Here is an 18601-nt window from a genome sequence, read left to right as displayed (position 1 = left end):
CGGCTAGCTTTGGATTATACAGAAGGAAAAATTACTCTAATCTACTAGACGTAGCCATGTTTATTCATGAACAAGTACAAGAGTGCGGACAGCTGAATGGATACCGATGGATGCACCTAAAATGCTTGCACAGTGGACTGACCGTAAGAAAAGAAACAGTGCGACTTTAATGCGCGCTTTAAATCCTGGTGGTGTTAATAACAGATTGAAGCGAAAACTGCATCAATGGATGCATTGACGGTTACTCAAGATTTATTGTATGGCTACATGTTAACAGAACAATCAGCGACCCTTGGGTATTTGCCGGATATTATATTAAAGCTGTTATAAGAAATAATGGCATACCGTTGAGAATGCGCGGTGACCTAGGGACAGAAAACACACACACAGCTCAGATGCAAACGTTTTCCCATCGAAATGATCATAGGAATACATTCATATATGGTACTAGCCAACACAACCAGCGTATAGGAAATTGGTGGAGTTTACTTAGAAGAGAAAATACAGATTTCTGGATCTCACTGTTTCAAAAGGATGGATTTTATATCGGGGATTTTATCGACAAAAATCTTCTCCAGTTTTGTTTCATGAAACTTTTGAAGGTATGATAAACATATACTATGTACCATTACTATCTTCAATGTTTTATTTGCTGTTCAATGGACAACCAACCATTACATATCCTACTGAGTACATGTATTATTACACAAAATGGAAAATGTATCTATGAATGTAATTTTTCAATCTGTTTACATAACCAAAATTGATTGTCTCTTAAATTTAAAAATGTTATAATAATTAGATTGCATATTTTTATATTTTATTAAGGGAATTCCAGGATGTCGTAGATACTTGGAACCATCACAAAATCCGACCGTGTAAGTACGAAGGGAATGTACATGGCCGTCCAGTAATAATCTACAACTGTCCGAGAAATGAAGACACACTTAATTTCCTATGTCCTGTTCGACCAGAGGATGTTGAGGCTTGTCTGGAGGAATGTTTATTTCCTGAAGATATTTGTGACGAAAATGTTTTTGATCTCGCTTGTATTGTTATGAGAGAAAATGATTTGGATAAACCAGAAGATCCATATGCTGCTACCAACTTGTATATTGAGCTGCAAAACATATTCCGCATCACAATGGAGCCATGATTACTTCAATACACTGAACAATAATTAAATCTTTTAATTTGTTTCCTCCAAATTATTTTGAGATGAATTAGGCGGGTTTATTTGTTATTGTTATATAAGAATAAGTATCAAAACAACGTGTTCCTATTTCTTGCCCTTCAAATTGAAAAGTTATATGACGTAGATAAGCTGGTTCTCGGCTGGTAAACCACACTTCCATCGTCATAGAATACAAGCCAACACCAGTTTATGACGTAGACTGCTCCTTGTGATCTGGATAACACATACTTACTGCACCCGGGGCATAACAATTTGTTATCGCCGTTATCCCATGATTAATGGTGTCCCATCGTTCAAAGCTAAATTCTGATCTTTTTTATGGTAGTGATTTTTAAAATAATTGAAGGAATTTGATACACACTTTTAGAGTATCATACTAGTGTCCCATTATCAATTTTTTTACTTTGATGGGATTCAACATAACTTTCCATAATTATTTTGGTTATTTCATGACGGTTAGTTTTATTGGTCAGAAACCCCGAGTACCCGGAGGAAACCGCCGACCTGCGGTAAGCAACTGACATAAATCATCACATAACCACATGAAAACCTAATCTACATTTTTGAGCCTGCCAAAACTCCGACTGGAACAAGTGATAGGTTAGTGCTCATATACACTCTTTCTACTTAGACATGACAGTTAGAGCCGGAACCCGTTCTAGCTATTCTGCCCCAAAAGAATTTCTAAGCTTATGCCATCACTTTGTGTCCGTCCGTTCAACTTTTTTTGAAGCGGCACGATGTTATTTTGCATATCAATACTGGTTTCACCAACTGTATCATCATCCATATAATGACTTTACATTTTAATAAAATTGACCAAATTGAATGATCTTTCTTTTTCATTTTCCACAGGTATTTTACATACTTGTATAGGGAAACGGTAGCGTTCGTTTTTGCAACGTAGAGCAGAATTGAATTCTAAATAGTTTCATTTTAATTGAAATCAAAATATGTAAATGAACATTTTTAAATAACATATATATGTTATCAAAATTTTGACGTAATAATTACTGTTTAAACGTTTTGAGAATCGCTTGATAAGTTCTGCTCTCGCTTGATAAGTCAACTTTTACGGTTGCTCTCAGCAAGTAGACATAGCCGTAGCTATATATAGGGAAGGGTGATAATTATAATTAGGGGGTTAAAATGTTGGTTTAATTAATCCAACAACAGTAGGAAAATTGTTATAACCTACATAAATGCATCAATTATACAATTACTCTGAAAATGTTCTATTCATGAGCACAAACTTGCATACCAAATATCAGACCTATTGGTCAAAAGATACGAAAAAGGTTTTTGAAATGGACAATGTCTGATAAGTCTGAATAAAGTCCGATGATCACAAAAAAATTGCAGCAGTTTCTTTTCTGTTCATCAGGGCAAACTTGCATACCAAATATCAGACCAATCTATCCAAGGACTACAAAGAAGAATCATGCACGGAAACGGTTTGTTTGGCCAAAAAAAAAAGACAAAGTTTGATATTTGGCAAGAAAAAACAAAAATCACGACGCAAATGCAATATATTTTTCTGTTCATTGAGAAATTCTCCATACCAAATTTACCAATCGCCAAAGGACTTCAGAGAAGAAATACAGAAAGGGATGGCGGACAGACGCGTGTTATTGCCTATTAGATCAATAAAATACTGGGATAATAAAATAAAACAATCCCTTTGTCTCGCCTTAAGTGAATTGATCCAGGCGAGACAAAATCATAAAACAGGAATTTAATTCTCCATTTTATACAAAGAATTGTGGATTTGACTTTTACAGACCCAAGAAGATGTCTCGATGTGGACATAGATGTAAGCTTATCATAAATCGAAAACTGGATCATTAAATGCATCAAAATAAGAAAACTTGACCAAAGTAAATGAATTGTGAGAATGAGGTCATTATCAATTGACACCTGTCAAACTGCGACATGTACACCTTTAAATACAAGGAATTAACACACCAAATATTATTTACCCACCATACCTGATTACTGAGAAAGTTTAGTATTAGATACATGATTTTTTATTAGTTGTTAGTGGCTTTGAGCTAGCTGTCAGATAACTGCGAGTACTCTCAGATCTCTTTTTGTGTCGGGATGTATAGTTCGTTCTTATGTTGTACTGTTATACCACTGTCTTAGGTTAGGGGGAGGGTTGGGATCCCGATAACATGTTTAACCCCGCCACATTATTTAGGTATGTGCCTGTCCCAAGTCAGGAGCCTGTAATTCAGTGGTTGTCGTTTGTTTATGTGTTGCATATTTGTTTTTCGTTCATTTTATTTATAAAAATAAGGCCGTTAGTTTTCTCGTTTGAATTGTTTTAAATTGTCATATCGGGGCCTTTTACAGCTGACTATGCGGTATGGACTTTGCTCATTGTTGAAGGCCGAACGGTGACCTATAGTTGTTAATGTCTGTGTCATGTTGGTCTCTTGTTGACAGTTGTCTCATTGGCAATCATACCACATCTTCTTTTTTATATTATTCACGGACACTTGATCCTGGTCACTGGACGATGACAATGACCTTAAGGTCAGTACCTTACAACACATTCGCAAACCACATATTATGGACCTATCATATCTAGTTACTAAGAGTCTAACCTTACGACGAAAACTTGACCCTGGTCACCGAAAATGAGGTCAAACTGACCTAGTCGACACATGTTAGACAGACATGTACACCTTATGACAATTTCTTACAGCAAATATTGACCTACCATACCTAGTTACTACCAATGAAACTGACATAATCACAAGAACTTGATTGTGAGGTCAAGATCAGTTGACATATGTCAGACTGACATGTACACCTAACAATGAATTTCACACTCCAAATATTATTGGCCTATCATACCTTGTTACTGAGAAACTGACCTTACGATGATAACTGGACCATGACAATGAGGTCAAGGTCAGCCGATATATTACCGACTGACAAGTTTATGCCTCAAGTTACATTGGCACCAAATTTGGTGGTCCCAGGTCAAAAATTTCGTGAGATATATATGCATTTAAACCAGAGGCTCCAGCGTGCCTGGTTAAAAAAGTAGTTAGTATGTTTTTCTTATAGGGTTCAATGTTAAACTATATTTGGCCATGGAATCCATGTTGGATTTGCAGTTGCCATAAAAATCATAAAATTGTCAAATTCAGGACCATCATTTGATCATTCCTACATAAAGTAGATTCATTGTACCTTACGGATGCTCAGAGAGAGCAGTTCACATGTTTTGCCGGTTCTTTATTAAACTGTCTCGGCCTGCATGTGGCGACCATCTTGGTTTTCCAATCAGCACCGAATTCATTACAATTATTAAGGACTTTTATCTGATCATTTATCCATAAACTGGAATCGATATGTCAAATAAAATTGAGAATGGAAATGGGGAATGTGTCAAAGAGACAACAACCCGACCAAATAAAAAACAACAGCAGAGGGTCACCAACACGTCTTCAATGTAGCGAGAACTTCCCGCACCCGGAGGCGTCCTTCAGCTTTCTTTGTAAAATTTGTTTGTACATTTTTTTCATATATGGTTCTATGTTAAATTGTACTAGAACACCCCTGCTAAATCGCGGGCATATACAGCTTGTAAACTGTTGTAGGATGAAATTTTGAAAAAGATATTATGACTGGAGAATTTCATTTAAGGTATCAAAAGCCCTCTCCCGTTTTTCCAAAGTCCGTTCTGTGTTAATTCCAGACCTTTCTGTTAAATTCAATTATTTTTCATGTTTCTTACCTTATACCACAATTATTCTTCCCCTTTGCTACAATGCATTTTTTGGTAAAAGTCAAATTAAATTAAAAATTTGCACCGCTTCAAACATGAAATAAATGAAACTGCTTATAAACCATTATTATTCTAATAAAATGTGCTTCTAGGACAATCCATCAGTGCTTTTCCCTTTGAGATCCCTATCAACATGCCAGTGGTAGGATTTCAATCTCGTATAAATGACTAAGACTCATTTGAGGGGTGGTCTGAGAGGCCTTTGCTCCAGAAATCCCGAGGTGCGTATTTTAACGAAATTGATATCCCGACATCCCGAAATTAAAACAAAAATATCCCCGCATCCCGTAAAAATCAATCCCGAAATCCCGAGCTTAAAAACACCCGATCCCGACGTCCCGAGTAAGTCCTGCCTCCCTCTAATCTCTACTCTACTTTCATTTTGGCCAAATCACTACTTTCACTTTCAACAATAAATTTGTATGCCCCATGCCCCATTTATGGTAATTATGTTTTCTAGTCTGTTCGTTCGTTCGTCTGTTCGTTAGTCGAACCGTTCGTCCGTCCGTCCTTCTGTCCGGCTTCAGGTTAAAGTTTTCACTTTCAACAATAAATAGTTATGCCCCATTTATGGGAATTATGTTTTCTAGTCATTTCGTCCGTTCGTTCGTCCGTCCATCCGTCTGTCCCGCTTCAGGTTAAAGTTTTTTTTTGTCAAGGAAGTTTTTGATGAAGTTGAAGTCCAACCAACTCAAAGCTTATTAAATATGTTCCCTATGATATAGTCTTTCTATTTTTAGTGCCAAATTAGAGATTTTACCCCATTTCACGGTCCACTAAACAAAGTACATTTGTAAATGATAGTGTCGATGTGGCATCCGTATACTATGAACACATTCTTGTTTCCACATGTTTTACTTATTTTTCAATATATATGCAACTGCTATGACCTTAGATGGCAAATATTTCAGAAAAAAGTAAACAGAATACAGAGAATCTCTGTATATTATAGTAGTATAATCGTAGTTTACAGGTGGATAAACGCGAAAATATAATTGTCTCTAGGGAGGTATAATAGCTGGGGTTCTTGCGATCTAAAAACCGTGATATGGAGAACGCTCTGATTGGCTTATCTATTTTTCATTTTTGTAATCTATGATACGATTGGTTGTTCTTGTGCATGTTTAAAACCGGAAGTCTTATCTACACATGTATGTCTAAAAGCCAGTCTGATAACGGAAACAATATCCGGACACCTATTTTGTCGTTTTTCTCCCAAAATAACTCAATCTGTATAATCATAAGTCAGAATGGATGACAAATGTGAATATGCATAATACCTAAAAAACACTGAGGCATAATGATCAATTTATTGTGGAAGGAAGAGAAGCGACACACAAATGAGGTCTTCTCGTTTAATAGTATAGATTTGACCATGGAAGCCCTCTTGGATTTACAGTCGACACCAAAATCATAAATTTATCAAGAACCTTCATTTGATCATTCATGCATATATTGGATTCATTTTGTAATATGGTTTCTAAACCAGAGGCTCTAGAGAGCATGTAATCGTTCACTTGATTTAAAAGAAAACGGCTTCTCAGTAGAAATAGTTTGCATTTTTTCCCATAGGGTTCAATGTTAAACTATGTTCGACAGCGGCGGCCATCTTGGACTTCCGATAGGCACTTAAATCATAAAATTTATGAAGGACCAGTATCTGATCATTCATGCACAAACTTCAATCAATATGACAAACGGTTTCTCCGTAAAAGTTGTTTGCAATTTTCTCCATGGGGTTCTTTATTAAACCATGTCCGGCTGTGGCAGCCATCTTGGTTTTCCGATCGGCACTTAAGTCATAAAACTTTTGAAGGACCATTATTTGATCATTCATGCACAAGGCAAAGACAAAATATATGTTTCCTTTCACCCACCCAGGAAAAATACATACAGATATTTTAAAAGCTTAAGCAATGATTACCAGAAGAAAAAGTAAAATGGAATGTTTATTGATTCTTGTGATAAACACTTTGGCCTAACATTGCTGGTCTTGAGACATCTGCCTTGTTATAGTGCTAGAAAAAGTTATTTATTTATCAACGACAGGCGAAAGACACCAAAGGGCCATTCAAATAACGAAAAACTGACAACGTCATGCCTCGTGTAGGGTGTGACACGCTCTATGTATTCCAAAGATGATGGGTTTTTTTCTCAGATCTGCACTATGTGTCTAAAATTTTTAAGTACACAAGCTGCCACGTCCACTCTGGTTTTCGTTAGATTTATTTTGGCTTTGAATCGTTCTGACGATTTCAACTGATTTTTTTTTTTTCGTTTTTGTGTCATTTCGGGGTCATTTATAGCAGACTATTTGGTATGAGTTTTACTCATTGCTGAAGGCTGTTCAATGACCTTCAATTGTTAATTTCTGAATCATTTTGTCTTTTGTTGAGGGTTGTCTCATTGGCAATCATACCACATCTTCTTGTTTTCATAATTAAGGGCCTTTGCACAAACTCTTTTGTATATGGTCTATGATAATTGCAAGGTTAATTTCCTAATTCATCATTTTCAAGTGGCATACTAAATTTTCTTCCTTTATTCCAATCGACCTTCCATGCATATACTTCTCAAATTTTATTAATAATTTATAATCTATTACCTCCTTGAATTTACATGAAATACCAGCCACTGGACGTTAAACAAGCAACAATATTTCACTCACAACTGATAAAATACTATACTCTGTTAAACGTTCTATCTAAAAAATGACATTTCCCCCCTAGTTTTTAATATAACAAGTGTAAACCGAATCTGCAAAAAGTTCTTGTGTTTCGCTGAGAAAAAATTATCACCAAATACATAATTTGACTTTTTTCCATTTTTATTGTGAAACATCAACAACATTTATAAATAATGATGTCAAGCAGAACGTCACTCTTTAATTCCGTAAAACGGAACAGGTCACAAAATGCAATACATAATGAAAACATTTATTTGTACAATTATGTAGCTTAATATACGCATTACTTATACTTAATGCATTAGTCGTCAGTCTTCATTTTAAGGTTGCAAGTAATTTTAACAGAGGCTATCAAAAGATATTCCAACTGTCACAGCGAACTTTCTTGATCAGGAAAAGGCGATGATACGTACAGATACATGTAGATTTGTCACTCCTTGAACAATCGTAATCATAATAATTTTTAAATCTCTTAAAGTGTCTATACAGCTCATGAAGCAAAAATCCAATAACAATGATTGCTGTACATCAAATTTGAGATACTTATATATATATAATTTTGAACGATCATTTACATAGCCCTTGTTCATGTACAACATTAAAATGATCACAATACACTGTACAAGTGTCATATGTTAAAAGATATCGTAAATAAATAGTTTTAATATTTGAGTTATCGAAGGTACGGAATTTTTCATCCTTTACATAATAATATTTTATCAAATGATACACCATTGATCTCACCAATCACCCAAATACTAGTACTGATTGCCGGTACGAGAACGGCCATTCAACTTCAAAAAGGGGGTATGTTTTTTTTTTCTAAAAAAAATTATCTGATCCCCAATTTGATGAACAAAAATATCTCGGTCAAGCAGATTACAAAATACAGATCTGAATTCAGATTTTCCTCAACCTTTTACACTTGTTTTTATAGTGTTAAACAATGAAAAAAATAGCTTGATTGATAGCGTTGAATAACCAAAAAAAAACATATTCCCTTGAAGTTATTGCTCCCTAAAAAGCTTTCTCAGAACGATACTTGTAATAAAACATATAGTTCCAAACGTAATTTTTTCGTCAATTTTGAAATATAATTGACAAAATCAATTTTCAAAATATAAAAACATGTATTCTCAATTTTGAAATGAATCATGAATTCAGTTAAATCTATGTAGTACTACATAAATGAAACGTCAAAATACTCAAATAAGTTTAGACAAGTAATACAATTTATGACAAATATAGTTTTCTGGTCTTGTTTTTGATTGACATGTTACAATAATCACAATGCTGACCATTGGTCAGTATCCATGTTGTATTTACAAGTTCCAGCTTATGTCCATCTTAGATCGCTAAACCATAAATCTTCTACATGCCTAACAGATAGTATCCTTTGTTAGATAAGATGTTTTTCTGGCACTACTCGTAGCATTATTGTCTGCAGAGTGGACTGTATGGTTTTTCCTTTTCGTCGAGTGTTTCATTGTACAATATCGTACACAGAATACTCTTTTGAAGGTGTTCCAAAACTTTTCACTGAACCAACAATAGAGTATGAAGTTAAAAGCGGACTTCACTGCTAATAGAAACAATGTTATACACATTATTATTTCAAATGTTTTTCTCTTGTCATTTGAAAAATTTACGAAGCTAAACTTGTGTATATTGACATAGGCTATGTATATGACATATGGGGCTTGACAAATGAAAAATGCTACAATAACACTAACCAACATCATTGTTATCTTCAGCTGCTCATGTGCGACTATATTCTGCATGTTAGAGTTTATTCCAATATGATAACGTAGGTATTTTGTGGATTTACGAATTTCAAGGACAAGTCGAATGTTCAGGTATACCAAGAAAAGAAATGGAATAATTGCGCATATTGCACAGTCGATAATCCAAGCATATATGATCTTGTAGGTTGTATTGAGGGCAAGAGGCGTTAAAACAACTTGGCGAACCGGTTCGCCACAAAGGTAAAATGTTTCAAGTTTTAATTCGAAGAAATTTGGAACTCGACAGTAAAATGACACAACGAATATGAGAAGTATGATAATTCTTGATCTTTTGACTGTACAAATTGATATAGCTTTCAGTGGGTGACAAATGGCGATATACCGCTCGACAGCGAGCATCACTGTTAACCAGACAGACGACAGAAGGAACGTGTGTATAAATATCTGCGCGTACTCATAAAATGCATAAAACGAGTATAAAGCTTTGCCGGATAAGTGACGATCAAGACTTCTGCATCCAACAAGACAAAGAAAGCCTAAGTCAGCGACAGCAAGGGACATCAGATATGTATTTGTTGATGTGCACATATTTTTCCTGCTCAGAACAATAACTGTCAGTATGATGCCGACTATACCACTAACGCAAAGTATAGGAAGAAATATGTTAATAAATATTTCCATTCCACTATGACGGTGGACGTAATTTTGTTCCTCTGAACCATTGCCACATGGATCATAGTGGGGGTAAGATTCATATTCATACACGCTATAGTAGTAATATTCGTGTGTACTATTTATTGCTTTGGTCATTCCGCGAGGAACATCTTCCTGGCTCCAACTTACGTTTGTATCCATCGATCTGACCGTTTTACTATTCTTTATATACCTGAAAAAATGAATAAAAACATTACTATATGACAGCTAAAAACGAAATCGGCTCAAACCGTTGTTGTGCAATCTTGAGCAGGCGATGCGTTTAGAGATTATGTTCCATGCGATGCGTTTAGGGATTAACGGCAGCATTAAAATGACTTTTTCTTTTGCATATTGTTTGTTTGTATGTGTGTGGTGATTTGTGTCATGCATATATATCCCATTTCCTTTTTCTTTTTCTTTTATACGAAATCATGACAAAGTCATCATGCTTTAAAACATATATAAATATATACATGAAGAGGCTCACTTGTTTATAAATGGTCATCCGAGAGACCAAAGCAAAGGGGACATTACATACAGTGGGATCAGATGGAGCGACCTGACAAAACAGCGCTTAATATAGTCGACTTTCCTAGCAGCTATAGTTAAGCTGTAAACAGTATTTTTTCCTATTATGATCTATAATAATAAAAAAAAAAAATACTTTATTTTCAATAGCTTGTCATTTTATTTTCTATTTTAGGCAATGTATATGGTAATCGTGTGCTAGTGGCTGGATCAATAAACCACAGTTGTATTGAATATAAAACTTTCTCATAGATCTTCAACTATTAATCTGTATCTGATGTTTCCTTTTTCGATTCTATTTCTATTTTAAGAATATGTATAAAATTCAAGATGCTTACAAATCTGTAACAATCTGAATTGAAAATGTGATTTTCCTAATCTCTTGCACGAAAAGCATTTATTTATCAAATATATCATACACCAACAGCCCTTTACTCTTTAAGGTATGTGCAGCATTCCTATTGGTTGTCACGGTTTTCATTATTTACAAAATGTACCTGATTTTGAACAGTTCCGTGATCATTTTAGAAATTTAGTGTTATGATGTGCGTCAGAAAATCGCAAAAAAAGTATCAGACATCGACATTCCAATAAATACCATTATGAAAAGCAAAATGAATGATTCAAAGTGGTTATTATATCAATTTAAACACACAAATAACTATATTATAATACAACCAGTGGCCTCATTTTGTTTGACTTCTAAGTATACGGGGTTATATATAATGACGGACGAATGGATCAACATGCCACAAACTGTAATTCTTGAAGAGCATTTTGTCCATTCGTAGTCGTTGCATGATACTTAAAAGCTAGGGTGACCAAACCAGTAAGACACTGTCTATTTGAATAAAGTGATGCGTTCAATTCTTGAATATGACAGTTGTTTTTCACTCGTTCCGGATGACGGTTGATAACGGTTGGTTTATGAGTTTTTATGAACTGTCCCTTTTTGAATTAACCTTGGAGCTAGATTTTTTTGTGACAAAGACATGAAATTTATTGCAGTATGCTACTATTTTCGTACCAATTTAACCTTTGGTATATCTTTTTTTGATGAAAGATTATTTGTAAAATATTAAGTGGTGCGTTGTTATGGTTGTTTAGTATACATGAAACAGAGATGTGGGAGTCGATTTTTTAACTTCAGGAACTCGAACAGCTATTTGTCCATTTTCTTCTAAACATGCCAGTTTCTAAAACAAATATGGTCGTTCCCCTTAACCAGAAGACATGTTTCCTTAAATTTCCTACATGTATGTTTCAAAACGGGATAAATCATGAATTTAAGATCCCTCGAATAAGCATTATTCTTCAATTTTGCTTGATGTGTCGAGCTACAATAACAGTTTACTCTTTGACAAAATTGTACACTTTATATTTGCAAAGGGAGATAGACTATTGCCATTATTGCATCGATACATATCTCAAACATATTTAAAAAGGATTAAGTCCGGTAAGGGCCGATTTTGGCCTCGATTTGCAGGTTCATCTGATGAAAGATTTTGGACACTTTTTAAACACTCAAGTGTCTACTTTAGTCTAATCAATTAGTATATATGAAAGATATTAACTGATTTAGTTACCAAAACGCTCCAATCAAGCATAAATATGAAAAATCTATCAAATATGCCATAATATGTCACTTTTGTACCCGATATATGTGCATTGTATTGTCAAAAACAGCCCAAATCTATGTAAGAGAAGTATTCTACTTTCCAATTAATAGCTTAAAGTTAACATTTAAACAATTTTGTAAAACTTCTATATTTTGGGGCCAAAAAGGGGTCTTACTGGACATACACCTTTATTTTCCATAAAAGTAGACATAGATCAATGTTTATACTGTTTGTTTCGAACAACAATACTACAAAAAGTGTACAAATATATATAAAAAAGACGATGTGGTATGATTGCCAATGAGACAACTCTCCACAAGAGACCAAAATGACACAGAAATTTAAAACAACTATTATTAATAGGTCACCGTACGGCCTTCAACAAAGAACAAAGCCCATACATAATCAGCCATGAAAAGTGCCCCGAAATGACAATGTAAAACAATTCAAACAAGAAAACTAACAGCCTTATTTATGTACAAAAAATCAAAGAAAAAATCAACGTACCGATTTTTCTAAAATTCCCAGTATTTCTAGACTTAATGACCATCGTGGAGTAAAAATGGTGATATATTAGCCGATTGTATTTTGTAGCCTACACAATTTTATATGAGAGATATCCGAAGCAATATTGCGCTCATATTGCGTTTTTCCGTAAACTCCTGAAATATGAAATATATGGTTTTAAGTATGCTATAATAACAGAAAATTCCTATAAAAATATGTAAACAACTTACTTTACATATTTATTGACGTGATGTGTATTCGCTGGCGGAAAACACACTCTCTAACTAAGCGGAAGAAAAACACTCTATATATGTTATATATATAGTAAATAGTCTCACTTCAAAATGTGATAAAATTCTGCACTTCAAAAACAATTGTAAAGTAGAAATAACATAGTGTGTCCTCTGTTATAAGTAAATAATAAAGTTCAATAACCTTGACTAAGTTACAAATGTTTTGAAACTCACTTTTATACTTACTTAAAACAAAATAGTTGAAAAGAAAAAAACAACATTTGATAAGACTGCAATAGCCAGCATTCAAATACTTTAGTTCATATATTATATAAAACTCAATATTAGTTTCTGCAATTATTTGGTATCATTTTTCAAATTAAAAATTAAGATCTGTATCATTCTATAGTACGTGTGCTTTAAATACAAACGGCACACACACATAACTAATGATTATTAAAGAATTATACATTATTTCTAGGTTCTAAAAAAATAATCTTATTTTACATTTTGTTCTAACGACCTTTTGTGTGTGAGCCCAAAAAATATTATAGCATCACAGTTTATACATGTAGATCCGAAGTTTTGGCAGATCGTACGTTTGTAGAGATTAATCTGTGAACCGACTTATGAAAGAAATTGGTCGTTTTAACTGAAAATAGCAATGAACCAAATATCAACATTGTAAGTGGTAATATATACAAAAATGTAGACAAATTCATAATTATGTATATCGCTCAGGTACCTGCTAAAACTTAACGTGCGAACTATCACGTTTATTACATTTGAGCGCTCGGTTACATTTAAAAAGAAAAAACCCGACAGTTTCCATGATATCTGTGGTGTTCTGTTAAAATATGTGTCAACTATCATTCCTCGATCTCTCTTTGATACCTAAAAAATTATTCTTTGTCTAAATATATAAGCATGTATCGTCCTATCTGTCAGCAACCAATTCAGTTATAAGCTAACATGTATTGAGCGTTTTAATTTACAAAATGAAGTTCATTGGTTTTTTTTTTTAAGTGTGTTACCGTTTAAAATGCATACATGTACGAAAACCAATGATACATCATGAACCGTCGAGTTCACGGACAATATTATAGCATTGCCATCGGAGATATAGTTTCTTAAAATTTCAATCTTAAAACATATTCTCTTTAATTCTTAAAAATTGCATATACATCAGAATACGAATTAGTATAAGTTTTATTGTTATATTAAAAAAAATGAGCATTGCAACGGAGGAACCGAAAATAAACAGCAAATAACAAGGTCTTAATATTTTCTATCATTAATAATCTTGATGTCATTTCGATAATATTTAGTAAATTGCATATTACAATCAAGAAGTGAAGAAATAACACGAAAATTCAAGACTACATGTGTTGTGCTATATGACAACGATGTTGCATGATCCTATCTGTTAGATATCAATCAAAACCTTCATGGGTTGGTTGTACCATGTGTGAAGTACAATGGAGTTCCAAATTAGGAGCCGGTTATATACTAAGTAAGTAGTGGTCGTCGTTAGTTCGTGTCATTCGTATTTGTTCGTCGATAGTTTTGCATATAATAAGGCCATAAATCCTTTCGTTTGAATTGTTTTACATTTTTCATTGCGGGGCTTTTTATAGCTGACATTGCGGTATCATGGGTTTTGCTCATTGTTGTCAATGGTAACTTCTATGTCATTTGGTCTCTGGTGGAGACTTATCTCATTGGCAATCATTAGTTACATTTTCTTAATGTCAAAATGCATGCATATCAGTTTCAGCAGTTAGTTTGGTTATTATGAGCACTAATAAGCTTATATACAAGTAAACATATGTCCAACACTGAAATTAAATAGTTCGCTTGATTCTTTATTCATGTAAGTCATTTGTTACAGAAAAAATACAATAAATAATATTAAACCATATGTCATTTCTTTTTTTACTGAACAGTGTGGAATGTAATTTCTAAAGTATGGAATATAAATCAAACTGTTTATCTACAAGTAATTATTAATGTATTTAACTCCCAATTGGTTTTTTTATTACTGATCAGAACTATCCGGTTTCAAATTTCTTAATTAATTACAGTGTGTACAAAGTTTCAAAATAAATTCACTTGCTTTGTCAGAAAGATCGTGGAATGTTCAGTTAATGAAGATAAAATAATCGTTTATCGCATTATCAAATTTTATTTATCACCGATATTTGCAGATTATAGAAGATATAAGTGGGCTGATAGTCTGTGATTTATTGAAACACGTGTTTGCTTACGGTAATGTAAACTTCCTTTTGGGTGTAAGTTAGATATACGTCTTACTATGTATCTTTTATATCATTTCTCAATAAATGTTTTATGTCTTTTAGTAATCTCTTTTCTTTATTTTGTTGCATTCTTGGAATTTGTTTTAGCAGAACCTTAACTTTCAAACTTTATTTAAGGGGACGTGAACTGTGCAGGCCCCTAATTTATGCCAACGTACCCTTTGGGTCCAAAGTAAAATTCTTGATGTGAGAGACTACATATCATAATGGCAAATGTTACGATGCATCATGTTCAATGTATAGATTGGCAGTTTCATTGCATCTCGTCGCATTTATTAAACTTGAGAACCCGAATAGATAATACAAAAATACCATTTCTCGTAACAAATTTTAAAGGAACAAAAACTGCATTTACAAGTTTATTTCAAATTTAATCACGTTTACCTGACGTCAAATAGTGCAATGCAATCAGAAACACAACTGTTGCTGACAGTTTTCATAAGATAACCCCATTTTACATCTGTCACAGAATTCTTAATTTGAAAAAAAAGAATTAAGAAAAATCATGAGATACTATCATCAAATAAATCGTTGATTTATCGGGGAGGTAAATCTGACATTTATCACGTTTATAATCTACTTCCTTTGATAAATAATCTTATACTTTCAATCCACAAAAAAAAACCCAGAAAAATGCCAATGTACTTTCTATATCAGTTCAAAACAAAACCTTCACAAGTAAATGTACTTATACTTCTACTTAGTGTTGAAGTTATGTGCGTTTCGCATACCTGTCAACTGACCCGTATTCTGCGGGTGTGACCCGAGATTTTCACAATTCTGAGGGATCACCCGGAACACCCGCCGGGTCATTGAAATAACCCGGGAATTCCGAAAATGACCCGATTTCACCCGTATTTCTTAGCCTTGAGATCGAATTCACAAGTAATATTCCTTTGAAATACCGGCAAATTCGTAATTCTTCCATGAACAGGATGTTCATTTAGCTATGTAAACTGTCAAATGAAGTGACCCATTAAGTACATGGCTTCACTTGACAGCTTTGGTGTCAAATACACTGGTTAATAAACACCAATTACCTTAGCTTTAGGTCGTAAATAAATTGCAATTTTGGTTTACAAACATATTTCAACTACAGAGTTACTCCCCCTTATTTGTCACCATTCAAAATTATTCCTTATGTTAACGTTTTATGGGTGAAAAAGATTAAATCATGAAAATATAAAATTCAAATACATATTGAAAAATAACTTTTCATTATTTTATACCTTTATACAATTTAAAAAAAAATGAAAATTATTTTTTACATTTATACTTCCTTTAACCAGAGACATATATATGTGTATATATATATATGTGTATATATGTTTCTGCTTTAACTGTATTACTATATTTTATCATAGTATAATTTCCTTCTTATTTAAAAAAAAATTATAGCCAGTCAAGGTCGTTAAACACTTCCATTTGTTGTATCTTTAAAAATGTGATATGTTTTAAAGCTACATAGCCAGTAGTCTCATAATGATAAGAAAAAAATAGCCAGTAGTCTCAAACATTTTAAATTACATTTGACAAATAAATTCAAGTTTTTCTTGATGACAAAAAAGTAAAAAACATAAGACTGTGTTACACAAATTAATAAAAATCTTTAAAAGTGCAATAAAATAATAATTAATAGGATTTAAAATGACTTAACCAAGTGAACATGCATTGATGTTTTGGTATTTTTGATATACATTATAAGAAAATGTACCAAAAATACTGAAATTCAGATCGAAAAAGTTTGTACGCGTTATGACCTGAGATTTGATTCTTCAATGCAGGTCATGACCTGCATTTTCATCGTCACAGGTTGACAGATATGGTTTCGTCCGATATTTTGTATTGTTCTTGGTTTAATGTTTTCCTCGTTCTCATAATTAAGATTGCTTGGTTGTTGGTTTCTCAACGTCCAGTGGCAAATATCCCATGCATGTTCAGGACGAGTCGTAATTAAGATAACATTGCTATAGGAAAACATATTACCCTACTCCGACATGTTTCCCCATTCAGATTTGACAAGTGCATGGGGGAGTTAGATCTGCTATCAAGGGGTTCAGATTGAACATTCCCCATTCGATTTGACGATATTCAGACATTCAGACATTCAGCTGAGTCTATGATAGGACAGTTAGAACATGGATCTAATCGTCCGTAAGGTGTATATGTAATGTCCGTTGTGAATTTAGATTACGCAATGCAATCATTGTGTGTGCTTTATCATAAAAATATTGATTTTGATTAATGAAAAAGAATAGCTTTATCTGTATTTTTATATATTTTATTTTTTTTCCTGTATGTAGTCTTTTATCATGTTTTAACATCTTTATATATGAACTGATGGACTTTATCAGTATGACAGAAATTACTCATGTTACATTTTGCACTAATTTATTGTATGAACCAGACCTGATAAAACTGTTTAGAGAATACACTAACGTTTGTTCTAGTGGTGTGTCACGATCCGTCCTATCAAAACAAACTGCATCTAAAAATATTTTATAAACACCCAAGAAGCTGATAGATAAACTTATAATTGATAAAAAAAATCCGATAAACTCCATTCATTATTCACTAACAACAAGAAAATAACGCTTATCAGCTGCGAAACATGTTAGTTTCGTTAAAAAGGGTACACCCGTCCCGACCAAGTTCGATGCAAAAACATTTAGTGATAATGAAAATGAAAAAAAGGGGGACGATGTCAAATAAACAGCAACCCAACGACATCAAATCCAAAGAAGACCAGAAGGCTTTATGCAATGATCTACAATAATATACATGAAAAGTCTCTCAATAATATACACGAAAAGCAAATCTAGAATATGAATTAATATAATGTAAAATTGACGCAGACTGTATAAAGTTTTGAACAATGTTTACAGATATATGCGATCAATATCATTTTTCTTATAACAAACCAAGTATTTTACAGCTGTTTCATAACGTTCAACAGAGGGCATTAACTTAAACAATCGGTAAACAAAAAACAGAATATAAATCATTAATAAGTTATGGTGTTTATATATCTCAACTTGTACGATTCGCTCGTGTATGTAACAACATATTAGATTTATGCGAGAAAAAAATTTATATATTACTGAAAAATTATTATACCAGGATTTTCGATATCACAAACTAGTCAAAACATTTACTAAATTTTATCATCGGTATAAGGAAATCATTCGTAAATATAACTCAACATGCAGACATCTTTTACGTTCAGATATTTCACATCCAATCTTTTATGGTAATATTCTTTACAAAGCACA

At 33.3% G+C, this 18601-nt stretch overlaps 1 protein-coding gene across 1 annotated transcript; it reads right to left on the bottom strand.

Annotated features, from left to right (window-relative positions):
* Positions 1–7806: 7806 nt before the first annotated feature.
* On the bottom strand, positions 7807–13058 carry LOC139491296 (sex peptide receptor-related protein 2-like). The gene is made up of 2 exons (XM_071278903.1): positions 13009–13058; positions 7807–10314 (listed from the first exon to the last, which is right to left on the bottom strand). Exon 2 carries the CDS (start codon positions 10281–10283, stop codon positions 9063–9065), a length of 1221 nt encoding a protein of 406 aa, XP_071135004.1. The 5' UTR covers positions 10284–10314; positions 13009–13058; the 3' UTR covers positions 7807–9062.
* Between the last annotated feature and the right edge of the window lie 5543 nt (positions 13059–18601).

This window comes from Mytilus edulis, chromosome 1 (genome assembly GCF_963676685.1).
Source record: "Mytilus edulis chromosome 1, xbMytEdul2.2, whole genome shotgun sequence".
Taxonomy (NCBI): Eukaryota; Metazoa; Mollusca; class Bivalvia; order Mytilida; family Mytilidae; genus Mytilus; species Mytilus edulis.
This window is presented reverse-complemented; position numbering and strand designations above follow the sequence as displayed.